The sequence below is a fragment of the Anarrhichthys ocellatus genome, unplaced genomic scaffold (genome assembly GCF_004355925.1).
Source record: "Anarrhichthys ocellatus isolate YVR2014 unplaced genomic scaffold, GSC_Weel_1.0 scaffold50, whole genome shotgun sequence".
NCBI lineage: Eukaryota > Metazoa > Chordata > Actinopteri > Perciformes > Anarhichadidae > Anarrhichthys > Anarrhichthys ocellatus.
In genome coordinates, this window is record NW_022280080.1 from 382308 (window position 1) to 400847 (window position 18540).

The following is an 18540-nucleotide window of genomic DNA, read 5'->3' on the forward strand; positions in this document are numbered from 1 at the left end:
CTGATCTGAAGCTGCTACTACAGCATCATCATCAGGCAGAGCGGCTGCTGAAAGAAATCATCTTCAAGACTGAAGATGTTTTTGTCAAGTGGACTCATGAAACAAGTCACAGTTTAATGGCCACACACAGGAAGTCATATTTGTTATTTTATATGAGAAAGCTGATCATAATCTGTCTTCTGTTGTTCAATTCAAATTCACTTCTGTTAACTGTTTAATACAAATTCAGTTCAAACGTACAAATCAAACAGTGTTTCAGTTTAAGACCACAGCTGCTGATCACTTCAACATCACATCGCTTCAGAAGAAGAGGAGAGGAGGGAACATCACCATGGTGACCAGAGTAAACTCAGGCTAGGTTGTCATGGTGACTGAAGGGGGGGCTGTTATGAAATTGTAGCTGCATCACAAAACACATGCAGCTCAGAGTGAGAGACAGAAGGCTGCAGCTACTGTAAGGGTAGTCTTGTGTTTGTGCATTCATGGGAAATGAAGTCTGGGGGGGACGCATAATGCGTTACACAGAAGCACCAACAAGCAGGTGTGTAGGTGCGTAATACGCACCTACACACACTGTAACATGTGTTACATGTGTTACAGTGTGTGTATTATGCACCTACACACACTGTAACACAGTGTGTGTAGGTGCGTAATACGCACCTACACACACTGTAACATGTGTTACATGTGTTACAGTGTGTGTATTATGCACCTACACACACTGTAACACAGTGTGTCACGTCACATCACAATCCACAACATTGTGATGTGATTTTGGCAGAGGCAGAGTGGAGAGCAGGGCCGTCCTTCAATCAGAGGGTCGGCGGTTCGATCCCCAGCTCCGGCTCCGCTAGTCGCATGTCGATGTGTCCTTGAGCAAGACACTCAACCCCAACATTGTCCCATGTAGCTGTGCCTACGGTGTAGAAATGTGATAGACTCTGAATTGTAAGTCTCTTTGGATAAAGGTGTCTGCTGAATGACGTTCATGTGATGTAGGTGTTCATTGTGACTTAAAAGGTGAATACACCATGGTTATCTGACACTTTATTCCTCTATTAGTAACTAGATCCATCCTAAGATCCTCTCAGTGTTTGACATCTTTTAAGACTCACCTTAACAATGTAGTTTAGATTTGCTAAGAATTAAGTGATTTGAGCAAAATCCTTAATTTTTTGCAGTGTCTTTCTATGAGCTTCTTCTCCATCGTCAGTGTTTGACAGTAGATGGAGTTAGCAGAAACAAACAGGAGTGCCAGCATGAGAGCAAAGCACTGTACTGCTGTGGACTGGGGAAGCAGCTAACGTATTTAACAACAGTTTCAGAGTATATTTAGAATATTATCACTGCTTCACCCTCCTTTCAGACGACCCTTTCTGACGGGGAACTGAAGCCGTTATCTATGCTCTCATAGATTACATACAAACAATATGTTTACCTCGCAGTACATGAGAGATACTGGTCTAGCGTTAGTTAGTTTGTGTTATTGTTAGACTTCGGTGTTTTACAGGTTTAGTTTGGACTCTGCAGTACATTGTTCTGCAATGGGAGGCACAGGTACTACACTGACTATGGATCAGTACCTCATACAACCCCATTTCAAAATATCTGAAATATCCCTTTACAGAATTCAAGTGGGGTTAGGGTTCTTTCTTCTCCAGTAGTTAAGTTACACTCTTCTTAGTACACCATTTTGTTTCCACACAGTTTTTGCATGCAGAGGCAAAACACTGTTAACACACGTACACGACAGCCAGGACTAAGACACCAGATGACCGCTGTATTTGTTTGGGCTCAACATTAGAACACATTTGGGCACAGAACTAGGACTTTGTGGATTTGTTCCCCATTTTTTCACAGGGCACAGGAAGGGATGTCTTGGCATGTGAGTTGTATCATATCAAATGGACCCCTTGGATCAGCTTTTTATCACAACAATGTAGGTGGTATATGCAAGTGAACAATGTTTTACTTCCTTTCTAATTGCCAGCACCGAGGCGGTGAGGATAATGGTGCAAAGAGCCCAGGGCATTCTGCTTGTTGAAGGTTTTCTGCCCTTCTCTGGTTCTATCTGCTCATGTAGCACCAATTTCAATTTGTGCCTTTTTTATTGCATAATCAGCCGAGCTTTATGAAAAGGCTTTCCAGCGGTGAAATACTTCTTTAAACTTACTACGAGGAATTTTCATTTTAAGTTGATTCAGGCGGTACCTGTGGTAAAAACCTCTCATTCTACTGCCGCAGGGTCTGACAGTCTGCCCCGCTCAGTCCTGGTTCTGGTTCTCCTGTGCCTCCCTTCCCTCCAGCAATACGGCTTGGGTTTCCAATAAGGTGGTGTTGGTGTTGGCTCCCAGCGGGGACCGGAGGAGCAGAGAGGAAAAGCTCTGCTCCTGGCCAGAGAAGGAGACGCTGATCTCTTCTACTCTAGCCTGGTCTTCCGACTGCAGCAGGTCGAAGGCTGCAGTGAAGCCAGATGTGGGTCTGTCTGTGGCAGGCTGGTCGCTGCCGGAGGCCCCGCCGGAGGCTGAGCTGAAGTAGTTTTTGGTTGACCTGCATGACTTTGTCTGATTTTGTTCAATCTGAACTGGTGGCACTAATGACAAGCATTAACTTTCAGATAGACATAAATCTGAGCCTATTCTCAGAGTTTACAGCCATTGTGGACAGTGCTGCAAAATACTACAAGGACTGCTCCAACTTACGGCAATATTGGATTTCTATCGATCCAAAAATCAATATTTATTAGATGTATTGGATCATTGTGATGAGTCAGGCACTTGATCTTGAACAGACCTTCCTGTCTGATCATGTTATCCACAACATCCAGGCTGCCATGCACTTCATACATTGTTTGTTGGCATAAGCCTCAGAACAGCACATGGCCCATTTTAAATAAACAGAACATATTCCAGCGATGTAATCCATCACCCATCCCCCCGCAGGTCAACACTGTTAGCTCTCTCAGCACTTAAGCTGTTAGGGCAGTTAGCACCTTCGCCATGTTAACATGCAATCAAAATGCATTGAGCTACGTTGTAAAGGTCATTTTGAATATTGTTTTACTCTTAACAGTCACTGTATTCTCAGAGTTGATGAACACAAGTCTTTAAGTGTTACTACAGCCTCAGGTCTGAGCATAAGTACACTGCATCATTTTGAAAAATGCAAAAAATGTGGGCAAGGGCCTAAGAGATGAAACCACGCCCACTTCTGCATGACAAGAGCTTGAACGCAGTGTCAACAAATATGGCAAGGGGCGCTGAATTTGATGAACTTACAGTATATCATACAGGGTTAGGGGTTGACAATAATGACACACCACACTGCCTCATCGACACACACAGCGTAGGAAAGCTGCTCACATTGACTGAGCAGAGGTTGTAATGTGTTGATAGCTTGATGTCCAGTCCACAGAAAGGACAGAACAGTGTGGTGCTGTGATGGTACTACACTGTGGTTAACGACACAGTGAAGAGCGATAGACGCTGTGGGGGGAGGGGTCTGATTACAGCGCGTTAGCATTCCTTCACTTCATGAAGCAGATTGGTCCAAAACAGTCGACTTTATCTCACAATCGGTCTTCAGGATCGGGGCTCATTCAAACTGTAGATGTGTTCTCAGACATTTTCAACCATGCAATGCCAATGTTATGAATTTGGTAAAAAATGTTGATATTAACACCAGCGTTGATGTGTTTCATCAAATCACAGTGATATCATTTAGTCTAAAGCTTACAGTTACTCTTTAAGCTTTTTAAACTCTACACAACATACATGCAGGTCTAGCCTCTTCCTCACAACATCACTGAACTTCATCATTTGATGCTGTTGTATATAGTATCATTGTAATCCTTGCAGCCTAAAATGCTGGGTTGGGTATTGGTGAGTATGCAAGTCTATGCACCAATCAGATGTCTCTTTATCTTATAATGAATCAGCTCATTGATGCTACACAGGAACAACTACAGCACGTATCACTCACTACCTGATCTGTACATCACTACTGAGCATGTGCAAACTAGTGTTATGGGATAATATCTATGTCGCTGCTGATCTCTGCCCGATTTCTGTTGATTGTGAAAAACTCTGACTCGATGTACAACTCACATATTCAACTTGACCTTTAATCACAGCCTTACTAGGAAGGATGTAATGATTGCAAAACCATGACTGATTAAATGTTCCTGTGGGTAATTACTACAGCAGCTGACCTGTTGAGAACACGGAGATCTATATTATAAAGAAGCAGCGTAGCGAGCCGGCTATCACAGCACCTTTATTGATCATATTTTATAGCTGGCTTTGATCTTCAGAGAAGTGACACATTGAGTGCCAAGATGCCATCAGACATGCAGGTCCAAAGCAGGCAAACTGGTGCAGCATGATGAGCAGTTAATGGAATGTGATGATGGAGAGCTGAGGAGGAAAGGGCGTCGGTGCATGAGCCCAGGGTGGCTGTGAGTGTGAAGATGACATGTTCTGCTCTCAACAGGTCAAAATGAGGTCAATGTTCAGTAGATGCTAATAACAGCATGAGGTCAACAGCCTCTGGAGGGTGAGCAGTGCACATAGCCCGCGCTGTAACTTATCTAATAGCTGGACCTCTGCTGCTGTAAAGACAAAAGCAACCTATTGAACCTTCTCCTGGAAGCTCGGCTTCCTGTACACATAGAGGTTGGTGCGGCTGACGGTCAGTGTTTACCGTGCGTTGTGGGTGTGACTTTTTACTGTTACTGCACTGTGAGTGCCACTGAGTTAATGAGTTAAAAGACTCAGCTAAGCAAGTCTCCAATGAGATGTAATGAATGACTTTTTTATCTGCATCTTCCTGCACTGCCTATGCTCATGCATTGACCTGCATCCAGAACACTGGTGCTGTCAGTAAGCCCCTACATTATGTCTACAACACTGATAGATAGAACCAGCTCTCTCTCCCCATGTCCTCTGTCTCTCTCTGCACTTTAAACTGTCAGATAAAAGGAGGAATATGCATTTGATTTTCTGTGTGATATGAGAACAGTACAACCTACCTATTCTTCTTACCCCCTCATACCCAGGTATCACATGACCAGTGTGGTAAATGGACTGTACTTGTATAGTCTCTTCTAGTCTACCGACTTTAACACTACATGTCATCATTCACCCATTCACACCCATTCATACACTGATGACAGGGCTACCATGCAAGGTGCCACCTGCCCACCAGGACTCTAACATTCACACCTGTACACACACTGCAGGAACAGCCTGCCCAGTGCCTGGCCCAAGGACACATGGACATGGACTAGAGGAGCCGGGGATCGAACCACCGATCCTCTGATTGAAGGACGACCTGCTCCACCACTGAGTCACAGTTGCCCATATATAGACATAAACCAACAGCATTCAGACTCAAAGGAATAAGATAGTTATGCAAATGACCTCCGTCATCAATGATGATATCCACAGAAACAGTTCTCACGGGAACGTGTACTTAAATGATTTAACCGACTTCTACATCATTGTGAGTGTAAATATTTTTAGAATCCAATTTCTACCCAACAATTTAATATGAATTATTTTGATATGAGACTGACACATCTTTAAAAAAGAGATTTTAGTCTTTGCTAAGACAACAAGAAGTACCTGATTTGGATGAACATGAAACATGTATTTTGGGGCAATGCGGAACACGTGATGATGATGATGATTATTATTATTATTATTATTGTTATTATGATGATGATGATGAGTTTCCTGTTGGTCAGTATATTTGTGACTGAGCAGAGTCACTGAATCACCTCATTATTATATCAGAGGACTGTTGATTGACTCAACATTAGGAAGTCAGGAAGTGCATATTGATGATGAATCAAACCCGTCCATTCATCTCCATTAATAAACACCTCTTCTGAGATTACAAGTCTTTAGTAGTTGATACAAAACAAACTGTACTAATTTTCTAAATTGTAAATATTTCTGATGTTTGTAAGCATATAAATGTATGAATATGTATATTTGACAGTGAGGTGGTGGGAACAGACTTACGCTCTACTCTCTTCTCCAACATGGCGAGACGGTTTGTGACCTCTGTCTTCAGCTCGTTGATCTTGAACGCCCTGCAGACAGACGGCCACAGATGAGACGGAGAACGAGCAATAAGTGAAGAGAGAGTCTGTCTCCATCACACAACAGCACCGGACACTCACACTCCTCCACTGCAGGTGCATATTTAACAGTTACATGTTTTAGATCATGAAATACAAATGAACAACATTTGTAGGTTCTAGGATCTCAAACTGAATTCTTATTTTTATTGTTAAACAATAAGAAATTAGAATCACAGTGAATCAGTTGATTAGTCAAAAGTGGAAATATTGTTTGCAGCCTTACAAACAATTTTTTTGTAGTTACTCTAATAGTGCCGTCACAGTAGCTGTGACTACTGAGGAATGATTCTATCAGACGGAATTACATAACCTCAGATCATATCTGCCAATTCATTCTCCACAACACTGCAGACTAATCTGTGGCTGCACTGTATGTGACACACAACGAGCAACAGCGACGGTCTAATGTCCAGCTGCATTGCTCCCTTTGTAAATATGTATCACATAAAGACATGATACGAGAGCTGAAGAAGAGAAGGAGCTCTAATCCTGAGTGTCGAAGGTTCGTGAAAAGAGCAAACAATCTGCACACACTACAGACAGCAACACCACAACACACAGTGTCATATGCACATGTTGCAGCTGCTGGCTGAAAGCCTTGCCGCTCTTAAGATGATGTAACTTGAGGCAGTCCTCCTGCCTCTTGGGATTATGAAATAGTTTTAAAAGCAGTTGCATGAATCAAAAGGCATTTCATATCATGTATTGGAGATGACAGTATACTGACTGTACTGTCAAACAGTATTGACAGTACAGAAAAAAACTCACAAGAATTAGCAACCTGATGAAAAAACAGGAAGAAACACAAAAGAGAGTAATAGAAGCTAAATATATGAGGATGAGTTAATGAGTAGACAGTGAAGCTCCACCACTGTGTGAGCAGCAGCTGCTTACCTTGAAAACTGCTCTGCTACTTGTGTCAGTACATTCTGAAAGAGTTCCTCTTTATCTGAGGAGAGAGCAAGCGTGGAGCTTTGTTATACACACACACAGACACACTCTCACACACACACACACACACACACACACACACACTGTCAACAGACTGTTGGTCCACACCAGTGACAGGCTGTCTGAGGGGCGGGGCCAAGCACATTCAATAAAAACTGCACCAGCACGCAGAAGGTTTTCTAGCATGTAGAGCAGCCTGTATGGAACCACATCTGGGTTTCTCCACTGGTAGAGCACCCATCAGGCACGTCGTCACGTCTTAGCTAAGTTTCTTTTGAACATGATGGCACCAAGCAGGGCGTACGCCTCCCCTGCCTCCTCTATAGACCACCAATGGTCCACACACACACACACACACACACACACACACACACACACACACACACACTCACACACACACACAGGAGTCTGGGGTAAACAGATGGATCCACTGAGGTAGAATATGTCAATCAAAATACAATAGAAACTAGTGGAGCTGTGTATCAACAGTGCTGTGAAACACACTGGCTCACAGATACATGAACACATGCAGAGGTTATGTAAGTCAGTGGGAGAGCGTCAGATGGCCAAAGCAACAGATGGCAGAGTCACAAGAGGGAGAAGAGAAAAGATAGATCAAAGTGCCCCTTTCCCTCTGCTCTCAGCCTCGCTGATCAACAGAGTGCAGTGGATAGGAGCCGGCTCACAGCTTGATGTGTTAACAAGCCACTTCTGATTCCTCTTCCCACACAATGACAACAGGCTGGACTCACGATCACAGCCCTGCCATTGGCCAACAGCTCCACTGTCGTGCACAAAGTTCAACACCATGGGCCAATAAACTAACAGCTACAAGACATTGTAAAAACAGAAGACATTGTCAGTCAGTAGTAGTTTGTACATTGTGTCACTCACATTCCATGATGTGTGAGAGGGTCACAGGTCACTGCAGACTGTTGTCTGTGATTAATTAAGCCAGTGACGCTGGAGTGACCAAGAGGACTGGATTGTCTCTCAGACAACACATAAAACATGATGAATTATGTTAGTTAGTTTCCCCCAAAACATTATGTTTACTGAGTATTACTGGTAACAAATAGGATGTTTCATCTTCAGATGAGGCGTATTTGGTATGAAGCCTACATGTCAAATCATCCACATCCCAGCGTTTCCAAGTCGTGTTATTGTTGGAGCCGCTCTTGCAAAGCCAACCGATGGCCTTCTATGATCCTCAGAGCTTGTTACCAGCACCAACACAGGACAAGCAGCAGTCTGTTTTCCACTGTAACTTCAGAGTGACATCTTTGCTAACTGCAAAGAGCTTTAGTTCTTACTCTTTGGTGCCTGGGGGAAGCGCTATCCTCTTTCTCTTCTACAGTCATTACATTGTGCACTCAACATTTACTTCATAATGTTAAAGCACAATACTTATAAAACACATGCAAGTTCTGAATGTGTTGATGTGTTGATGTTAAGCTGATTCAGTGTAATCTGTGAGGCTGCAGGATGTTACATGTAACTGAAGTCAACAAACACTAGTGTGGCTCAGGCCTTGTGATGTTCAGCACCAGGTGCATCATGAGTGCCTCTGTGGTGTCTGTGTGCAGCTGGTGTGGGTCTAACTGTTCCATCATTCTTTCCATACGTTTCATCATCACAGGGTTCAAGGCGACCAGCCTGAAATCATTTTATTCTTTAGGACAGGGCTGATGACTGCTGTGTTCCACATTTAACACTGTTACAGTGCTTGTGTATAATCATAACAATTACACTTCATTGTTTTACAGTTGTGTTTGGGGAGTTCTTCCTGTTCTGATGTGAGGGTCAAAGGTCAGAGGATGTCACATGTGTACAGACTGTAAAACACTGAGGAAAATTTCTGATTTTGGGCGAAACAAAATAAATGTTTCTTATGTATATCTTTTCTACACAATACACTCAAATTTTATGTCATCTTTTGACTCTCTCTGAGTGAATTTGTGTGTGTGTGTGTGTGTGTGTGTGTGTGTGTGTGTGTGTGTGTAGTCCCTGGAACTCACCAGCTAGCTGTCCTCCAGTCATAGGCACCACTCGATACGGTGACCTTCAACACAACCGGACACACAGGTTAGTTCAGAGCAGAGGTGTATGAAGCTTCTGTCCTCTCAGCCGACGCGCTGTACTCTTCCTCCCACTTACTCATTCAAGAGGGAACACAAACACACATGCTCACACACACAAACACACAATCCACACACTTCCACTGTTTACGAGGAAGATTACCAACACTCAAATAAAGGGTTTCAGATTTCACCCTGAGATAAGATAGCAAACATACACACATACACACACACACACACACACACACACACACACACATTAAAGTGTCCTCCCTTATCAGTGTGTGCTTGTGTGTATGTGTTTGACTGTGAATGTGTGTGTCTATAACTTTGGGAACGAAGTGAATCAAGTGTTTTGTCTAATGAGACCAGATCATCATTAAAGGACCGTTCTATTCAGGCTCCATGGACAGCTTCAGCTTGTGTGTTGAGTAACTGGGAGTAATTCAGTCAGTCCACATTGTTCTTTCTTGTCAAAGTGGAAGCTTTGGATGGCACCAGAAGGCTGTAGCATCTCTGAAGGTCATTCTAAATGACCGAACAGTAACTTGGGAAAATTCCACTCCAAGAATGAAACTGGATGTGTCATCTTTGTTTATATGGTCTTCAGTTACTGACTTAAAGCTCTAATCTAACCTAATGTCAATAATATACATAATGACTAAATGTGACTTGTTGTTGTCTTCTCTTCTGAAAAACATGATCATATCATGTGCTGTTTATGGAGATGATTGCCTCGAGATGATTCATGATTTCTTGGGCAGGCTGTGGCTCAGGAGGTGGAGCAGGTTGTCCACTAGTTGGAAGATCTGTGGTCCGATCCGTGGTCCGATCCCCTGCTCCAGACCATCAGCAAGAAGATGGTCTATTTCTATATAGTTATTCTTCATGCTTGTCATCAGTGCAACTGGGTCTGATTCTATGTCAAATCAGACAAAATCATGCAGGTTCACCATAAACTCCTTCAGCTCAACTCCAGTGGGGCACCGACAGCGACCAGCCCGCCGCAGGCAGAACCACATCCGGCTTCCATCCATCCGGGCTGATGACCAAACATGTTCCCAGCTACAACTTTGAGGAGGTAATACTCAACATTCAGATCCTTCTGTACTGCAGCAACAACACCTCTATTGCTCTTGAAAAGAAGGCAGATCTGACTATAGCACTCCGGGAAGTTTCTTCCAGGCCCTGGCTAGCAAGGTTGTTACCTATCTATTCTTTTTGCCTGATAGCGTTGAGCCTGCTAACCTCCAGCCTGCTTACCTGTCAGCTAACAGTCAGTTAGCCTCCAGTCTGCAACAAACTCTCACTCTCAGCCTCCTGTCATTTCGTAGTAGGAAGCGTGGGTCGATCCCCCAAGCTGCCCACCGACACAGAGCCTCATCTGCCCAGTGCCATGATCTACGCCCAGACGTCGGGCCGTCACCTGCTCCTCTAGTCCTGTCAGCTATCCAGCCGAAACTGCCCTTCGTTTCCAGACGGTGGTCCGACTGACACCAGTTCCTGAGTTGAGGGCGCCAGTAGACACCAAGCCTTGTTCCTTGTCGTTGGCCCGGCCGACACCTGTTCCTTGTTCAAGACGGAGTCCTGGCCGATACCTGTTCCTGCCGAGCTGTGGCAGTCATCAGTACCTGTGGTGCTGCAGTCTCCTGGTTCCCTGGTTTCATCAGCTGTCATTCCTGGCTTCAAGTCCCTGGGTCATGCTTGAGAGAGGTCCCGTCTTCATTGCCAGTTTGGTCCCATCCCAGGGGCAGTTCTCCAATAGGGTACCGTCAATGTGTCCGTCCTCCAGTGTGGTCCTGTCTCCGTGGCAGGCCTCCAATGTGGTCCCGTCTCCATGTCCGTCTTCCAGTGTGGTAACTCCAGTTTCCAGAGTCCAATCCTGAACTCCAGTTGTCTGAATCTGGTCCAGATCTCCAGCAACCTGTTCCAGCAGCCTGCCCCATGCCAGAGCCAAGTTTTCTGGTACCAGCTGTTTTTCCTGATCTTAAGTCTCCATGCCGGCCTCCAGAGGGGTTCCGGATTTGTGGCCAGCCGTCAGAGGAGTCAAGCTTTTTGGTCTTGCCTCCTGGTCGTCCTCCAGACCTGCTTCACTCATCTCTCCAGCCTCCTGGTCACCCTCCAGAGACGGCCCTCTGGATGCCTGCCTGGGGAATTCTGCTCCACCACCGTCCAGCCCTCTAGCTCTCTTTTTCTTGGGCACGTATCCCTGAATCCCCACTTTAGTGCAAGATGTGATGTTAATTCATTTGCTTTGGAAGTTGAATGACGGAGGGCACTTTGGCCTCTAACTACAGACAGAAGCTCTGTAGAGAATGAAAGCTAACTGCTCTTGTGTCATCATTATACTTCTGCATCAGAATTCTTCTGTCTTAACAGAGTTCAGAGAGACTTCTTGGGTTACTTGTTGCAAATTCTATTCTATTAAATATTGTTAATTCAATGTAATATAGCCCATTGTAAATGTTTAGTGTGCTTCTTAGTCTAACAACTAAGATATTTCTATTGCTGGTTCTCTGCTCAATCTTGTTTTAGACACTGCTATCAGATAACCTTTGTAAGAAATCCTCTATGTGAGGAAACATGAGACAAATCTTTTTGAGGTTTGTTGATCGCTGATTTTGAGAAAAACATTTGCATGAGCAGCAATAAAATGGTGGAATAAATTGTCCTGTACATCCTTGATAATTAGTAATTAGAAACACAAATATACATATTTAAAAACACAATGTGGGTGTAGCGCACTGAAATATGTCATTTCATATTGCTTGCTAATTTACTATCAGTGTGTCTATGTAAAATAATTTGCTTTAAATATGTGTTTAAGTTCATGCATATTTGTTTTACTTCAGTAGTTATGCTTGGTAACTGTAAAGGGAAGAAAGTTGGTGTACTGACCCTTTAGAAGAAAGCGCTGTCGCTTTAAGAGAGTTTTTTGAGAGAACGTGATGTATGCAGGCTGAAGGCAAAATGTGCTTGTGCTTAACCGTTGGGTTTGTAAATAAAAGTTGCAAAATGAAGATGGACGTGTTGTTGGACGGTTCATTTTAAGGGTGCAACATGTAGAATCTAGATCTTCACCATAGGAAGACTACCATAAGGCCAATCTCATGTTGGCAGTGTTAGTTTACTGAAGAACGTTTTACCAGAGAAAGTCAACAGTGGTACATTATGTTGTGAATGATAAAAATGATTAGGCGTATTTACTCTGAGCTGTATTTCTAATTACTTATGAATGAACAGGCTCCAGGTAAACTCAGGGGGGCTTCTAATGCAAACATAAAGATCACATGTCATGGCAGCTCATTGTAGCGATGTGCTAACAGCTGAGGAGGAAGGAGCTAGTGATGTGCTAACAGCTGAGGAGGAAGGAGCTAGTGATGTGTTAACAGCTGAGGAGGAAGGAGCTAGTGATGTGCTAACAGCTGAGGAGGAGGAGCTAGTGATGTGTTAACAGCTGAGGAGGAGGAGCTAGTGATGTGCTAACAGCTGAGGAGGAGGAGCTAGTGATGTGTTCACAGCTGAGGAGGAAGGAGCTAGTGATGTGCTAACAGCTGAGGAGGTGGAGCTAGTGATGTGTTCACAGCTGAGGAGGAAGGAGCAAGGGATGCCGGAGTTTACAGCCAATCAGAGAATGTGTCTTTCAATCAAACAGCCAGCAGATGTTCTATCAAATAATCAATTTATCAATTAAGACATCAGTGGGATGCAGACTTTCCAATACCTCTCTGTGTTGTGTGGCATGGTGGGGTCGATGGACACCATGGCTCCAGAAGAATCCAGCAGGGACAGATTAGTGCTCCTGCATGAAGACAAAAACACATGTTTCAATTCTACTAGAAGCCATGTGTAAGGCTGCATGAATGCAATATATATATATATATATATATATATATATATATATATATATATATATCTATCTACAGTATATATGCATACGGCCCAGTTCCAATCTTCCATCAGGGCAAAACATCCATCCTCATGTGTTGTTGAGCACAACACTGAATATCGATGTTGTCTGGGCACAAAAAAGGCGAATTCCTCCTCCAGGGATCATAAGCAATGTCTGTCGATCAATAACAGAACAGATGCTGCATTGATGCTGCTTCGATGACAACGTGACAATTGAATGACACCAGGTACAACATATAAAGGAATGTTTTTAAGAAAGAAAGCAGTGCTTTGAGCTTAGTTCTAGTGTCCGCATGCTAACATGCTCACAATGACAATGCTAACATGCATACAGCTCTACAAATGTAACATTAGTCTGCCACAAAAAATCCGCTCAAATGTTGTAACGTCTGACCAGAACAAGTCATTTTAGTTACTAGAATACTAACGCCTACTGGGACTAAGAACACAGCTGCTCTGATGACAGTGTTCTGTCTTCTTCTTCTGATCTCCTGGAGAGGGCTCATCTGCATCTGTTGCCCCTCTTTTCCCCACATCTCTGTAAATCTGGAGGTAGGTTTGAAGAGATTGGCTGTCAGTGTTGCTGACTTGTTGACCTTCTCGCTATAGATTTAGAAACTTTTGGAGCCACTGCTGCTAGCTACTTTCATTGGAACACTGGCTGGGTGTTTGTGGTTCAGTACTTCTTAAAATTTCGTGAACTCTTTCTAATTTCTCAAGATGACCAACCCGAGCTTTAAAAGTTCATATATTAAGCAATAAAACAGAAAACTAGACTAACCGAAATCTAATACAAACAAAGTGAGACCATTAACTCCACCTGTCTTCACAGCCACTGGTGGTGCAGCTAGTTGAAAATCTCTGACTTTTGATTATATTCTTCTTCATGTAAGGCGTACACTGTAGTCCTTATGTGTTACTATACGTGTTGTATTGAAACCACTTGCAACAAGAGTGAGTGCACGACACTTCTCTTCACCTCCTACTGATGGAGCACAGACGCAACATAGAAAGATAATTGACAATGTCCAAATGTATGCAAACTTGAGCTTCACATGTGCAGCAGGAGCCATGCTGAGGTGATATCAGTCTTCAATGACCGCAGGCTTCTTCTGACATCTGATCCTGTTATTGAGTTACAGAGATGACATGTGACATGTGTATGATAACGGGTCTCAAGTCAGAGGTCTTGGGGAAAAACAAAAATACAATTTAAAAAGTCGTCAAAATGATATAATGTATAATGTATAGCCTAATATTGAATGTGTAATCAAATGATATATGATAACAGATATATATTTCATTGAACCAGTCTGAAGCTTGTCAAAAGTTATTGAAAAAAGTTAGACATAATCATTTCCAAAATTCAAAACATGTTTTTTACCCAAGAAGAACTCCAAGAAGAACTCCTGCCTTAATCCATATTTGTTGGCGTTCAACCTTTCAAAATATTGTTAAGGCTTTACTCTCCCTCTTGCTGCACACAAACAGAAGCAGCTGAGGAGTTATATTCATAAAAGAAAGTTGATTTGATAAACATTCATCAACAAATTGAATCTGAATCTGGGAGATTTTGCTGAATCTGGATTGTTGGGGTATTATTATTATACAGTATAATAATTAGAACAACAACGCTGCATTGGTAGCCTAACCCACGGTTGAAGTTTCGGGTCAGCCCAGTTCAGAGGCAAACGTACGCACCTGCAGTCGCAGGATGTGCACACAGACAAACGTGCACACACACTCCTGTGTGTCAGGAGTCATATGTGTGCACTGAGTTGTACTAATGACATACAGACGCACACATGTGGGACTTTCAGAAATAACCACACACGAGTATGTGATCCCTTCTACCCTCCATAGCGTGTGTGCATGTGTGTGCGTGCGTGTGTGCGTGCGTGTGTGTGTTTTACCTTGGCACACCCAGGGCTGTACAGAGCAGATCCTTAATGTCACACGGGCTGCATAATCTACTGAACACCACCTGAGGGAGAACAACACACACACACACACACACACACACATGATAAGGAACAATTTTAAATCCATGACCCAACAACTGAACATATTCAATCTGGATATGAACCTCTTCACAACATGATGGCATCCTTTGTAAAGCAGGGGAAGTAAAAACATCACAGTAATCCTTACTGCACATCAGATAGTCAGCTCAGGTTTATTACTTTCAATACCAGCTTCAAGTGAGCTCTTTAGCTTATTGAAAATAAGACTGCATGCTAACCTGCTACAATTAGCATACAAACAAGCTAAACATTAGCATGTTGCTAGCTAATGTTAGCATTGGGCTTAAAGCCCAGCTGAGGCTGATGAAGAGAGGATGAAGCTGAGGCTTCATACACAGTCTGTCTGAAGCCTCGTATGAACATGATTATTTCTCAACAGCACATTTAACATTACATGCACTCAACGCAGCATCCACAATGTGAACAGTTCCACGGTCAGTGCTGCTGTTCATCCCATGAGAGCACTCAGGCTGCGTGTGACATCCCCCTCTTTCACTCAGTAGTTACTTATTCTACGAGCAGCACATTTTGTTTTAAATCATTATCATTTAGTGTCATCACTGTCAGATACAATGGTAACTTTCATTTACAAATGTGGAACATTGCATTGTGGGACTGTTAGCAGAGAGTAGTGTGCATGTACACTACTGTTTTGTTCCATTGTGGGAATTTTTGAGGCACTATATAGTACAAAAAATTCACAATCAGCATTCAGACACTCGGGTACAATTGCAGACATTCATGTCAGTGCACTAACAGCTTTATTCCTGGTGTGCTAGTCTTTAGTCTTGTTTAGCAGGGCGACCGTGGCTCAGTGGCAGAGCAGAGGCAAGACACTTAACCCCAAGTTGCTCCCGAATGGATGAATGTTGTGTGAATGTTAGAGAGTCCTGATGGGCAGGTAGCACCTTGCATGGTGGCCCTGTCATCAGTGTGAATGGGTGAATGATGACATGTAGTGTTAAAGACCTTTGAGTGGACGCAACACTAGAAAAGAACTCTACAAGTACAGTCCATGTACCATTTGGAGAATAATGTGATGGACGGAACTCAATTTAATTTAGAGTACATTTTAAATCAGCTACTTATGTAGATATTTTCAACATCTTTCTGTAGTTCTAATCAAACGTTAGCAGACTAACAGTCCTCCTGCAGTAGGGTACAGTCGGGTGTCATGGCTCTCCTTCCTCCTCTCTCTACAGCTGTGTGAAAGTGGAGCAATCAACCACTGGGGAGAAACTCTTGGCTTCCAACGCTCGGGTCTCTTCTTCTGATTAAAGAATGTGCATGTTGCAGCACAGGGGCAATAAATATGTTGTCCTTCTCCTCCTCCAGCTTCAGAACAAGGCCAAGCACTGTCATTGAACATGACAAATGATTTGTGTCAAAGAAGGATGAGCCACATAGATACAGAAGGTATTTGCATGTGATGTGTGGCATCGAAGATCAACGAACAGCTCTGTGGCTGCGAGAGATGAACGGGGCGGCCGTGCGGTGCTGCTGGAGGCTGGTTTGACGAGTGCTGTCAGGACTAAGGAGCGGATGGTGGTGGAGGAGAGAGGTCAAAGAGCACTTCAGCGGTCTGGCAGTGGCAGCCTGTCACAGGTGGAAGAGACAGGGACTGGTGGAGGTCAGCGGACAGACAGCAGTGCTTCACAAACACCACGTCTACAGCTGCTTTTCATCTCTGCTCTGAAACACAAACACTTCTTCCTATATTACTGGAAATGTATGGTTATGAAATCTGATGTCTTTTATCAATTTGCCAAATCATGCTTTTTATGATGTTTATGTTCATGTTATATTATGTGCTGTCATGTATGGTTGTTGGTATTCTTTTGGTATTTGTCTATGCTCCTTGAGCAAAGCAAGTAGCCCTACGTATATTAATATTATATGAATACTGATAACTAGAGGCGGACAGAAATACCGGCTTTACTTCTGTCTTGTAATGAACCTTTCTTACTCTGAACTCAACTATCAGTTAGAGAACATAGAAGTGTGATGTGATGGATTACATGGTTGGAACATGTTCTCTGTATTTGAAATGGGCCATGTGCTGTTCTGAGCTTCTGACTGGCCAGGATTACTTCTCTAACGGCTGCTCTTACAAACCTTTAATGTTGCTGCATATTCCCGGAGTCAGGAGGCTCCTAAAGTGTGATCTCCTGTCATGAACGCAGAGTTACGTGGCTGGAGTATCTGGTGAGTTAAAGTAGCAGCTGAAGGGTTTCTGATCCTCCCTGTCTCCTGTCTGTATCGTGGACCAGGAGCTGATGCTGCTGCGTTATATATTCTACAGAGGAATAAAGTGAACGGCTCAGATATCTTCTAACGCTATCGCCAGAAAGAATAATGCGCTGAAGGTTTTTGGAGTTTTTGTGAAGTAGAGAATCGCTCCCTTATTTAAATTCTGCTCTGACGGCGTCTACATTCATTCAAAGTGCTTCTTACTGATAATCACCCAAACTGATTAACTGGTCGATTCCTAGCAATTCAAGAGTCTATAACTCTGTCTCTCCTCTAACTCTGGTGAAGCATTCTGGGTATGCATGCAGAACCGGTGCTGATCCTGTCAGGTATCACCGTCCTTCCTCTGCTCCCCTTAACCGGGTCTTTGAGTGACTTCATTGGTCATTTATATGCTCTTATGTCTCTGTTGTTTTTTTACTATGATTTCATTTGGTTAGTTAAATACTCCTGGGATGTTTAAGCAGAGTGCTTATTTTAATTTTCTCTCCACAGTATTCATCGATGCTCAACAGATTCATGTTCTCGTTATAAGATAGCACGACTGATTTCAATAACGAACACATTTATCATAATCTGTTCCCTGAACGCAGCCAGGACGAGGATCCAGTGCTATGCAGATAAAAGAGAAGCCATATTCAATCTGATCACGCAAACCGCACACATGAACCACAGAGCGATGAGCGTGAATAAGGACGTGAGAACAGAACAGAGGAAACAATGGGAGTAAGAGCAGCGCTTTGTTATGCAAGCTGCTGTCCACAGTGTGTGTATGAAAAGTGGAGCTGAATATGCAACAGGTTTGTCATTTCAAAGTCATTTAAATATGCGTTCAATTAAAGCGAGGAAGCATGCACACTGGGCCGCCCACTGACTGTGTTCCTTTCCTTACCAATCGTTCATCCTTTCATAGTCAAATCAATGCTCATAACTGTCACTCTGTAACCCTGAGCTGAAACTAGTCGATTATTAACACCGTCATCCAAATACTAGAGCTTGTGTGTGTTACACAGCTGCTTCAGGGACCGGTACCGGTACCAGCATGACCCCTGATCCCACAAACAGCTCAGTCATCCACAGCAAATACAGAAGGTATGGCTGCTTGTGAGAAACCAAATACAGCCAAAGAGCTGCAGGACACACAGACACACACACACACACACACACACACACACAC

At 43.3% G+C, this 18540-nt stretch overlaps 1 protein-coding gene across 1 annotated transcript in view; it reads right to left on the reverse strand.

Annotated features, from left to right (window-relative positions):
• pde9aa (phosphodiesterase 9aa) overlaps positions 1 to 18540 on the reverse strand; it is a 51024-nt gene that overhangs the window by 15263 nt on the left and 17221 nt on the right. The window contains exons 2-6 of the mRNA XM_031869971.1: positions 15003 to 15073; positions 12902 to 12979; positions 9118 to 9161; positions 7043 to 7097; positions 6027 to 6097 (exon numbers count right to left, since the gene is read on the reverse strand). Coding sequence (XP_031725831.1) covers positions 6027 to 6097; positions 7043 to 7097; positions 9118 to 9161; positions 12902 to 12979; positions 15003 to 15073 — 319 coding nt within the window. The remainder of the gene's footprint in view (positions 1 to 6026; positions 6098 to 7042; positions 7098 to 9117; positions 9162 to 12901; positions 12980 to 15002; positions 15074 to 18540) is intronic.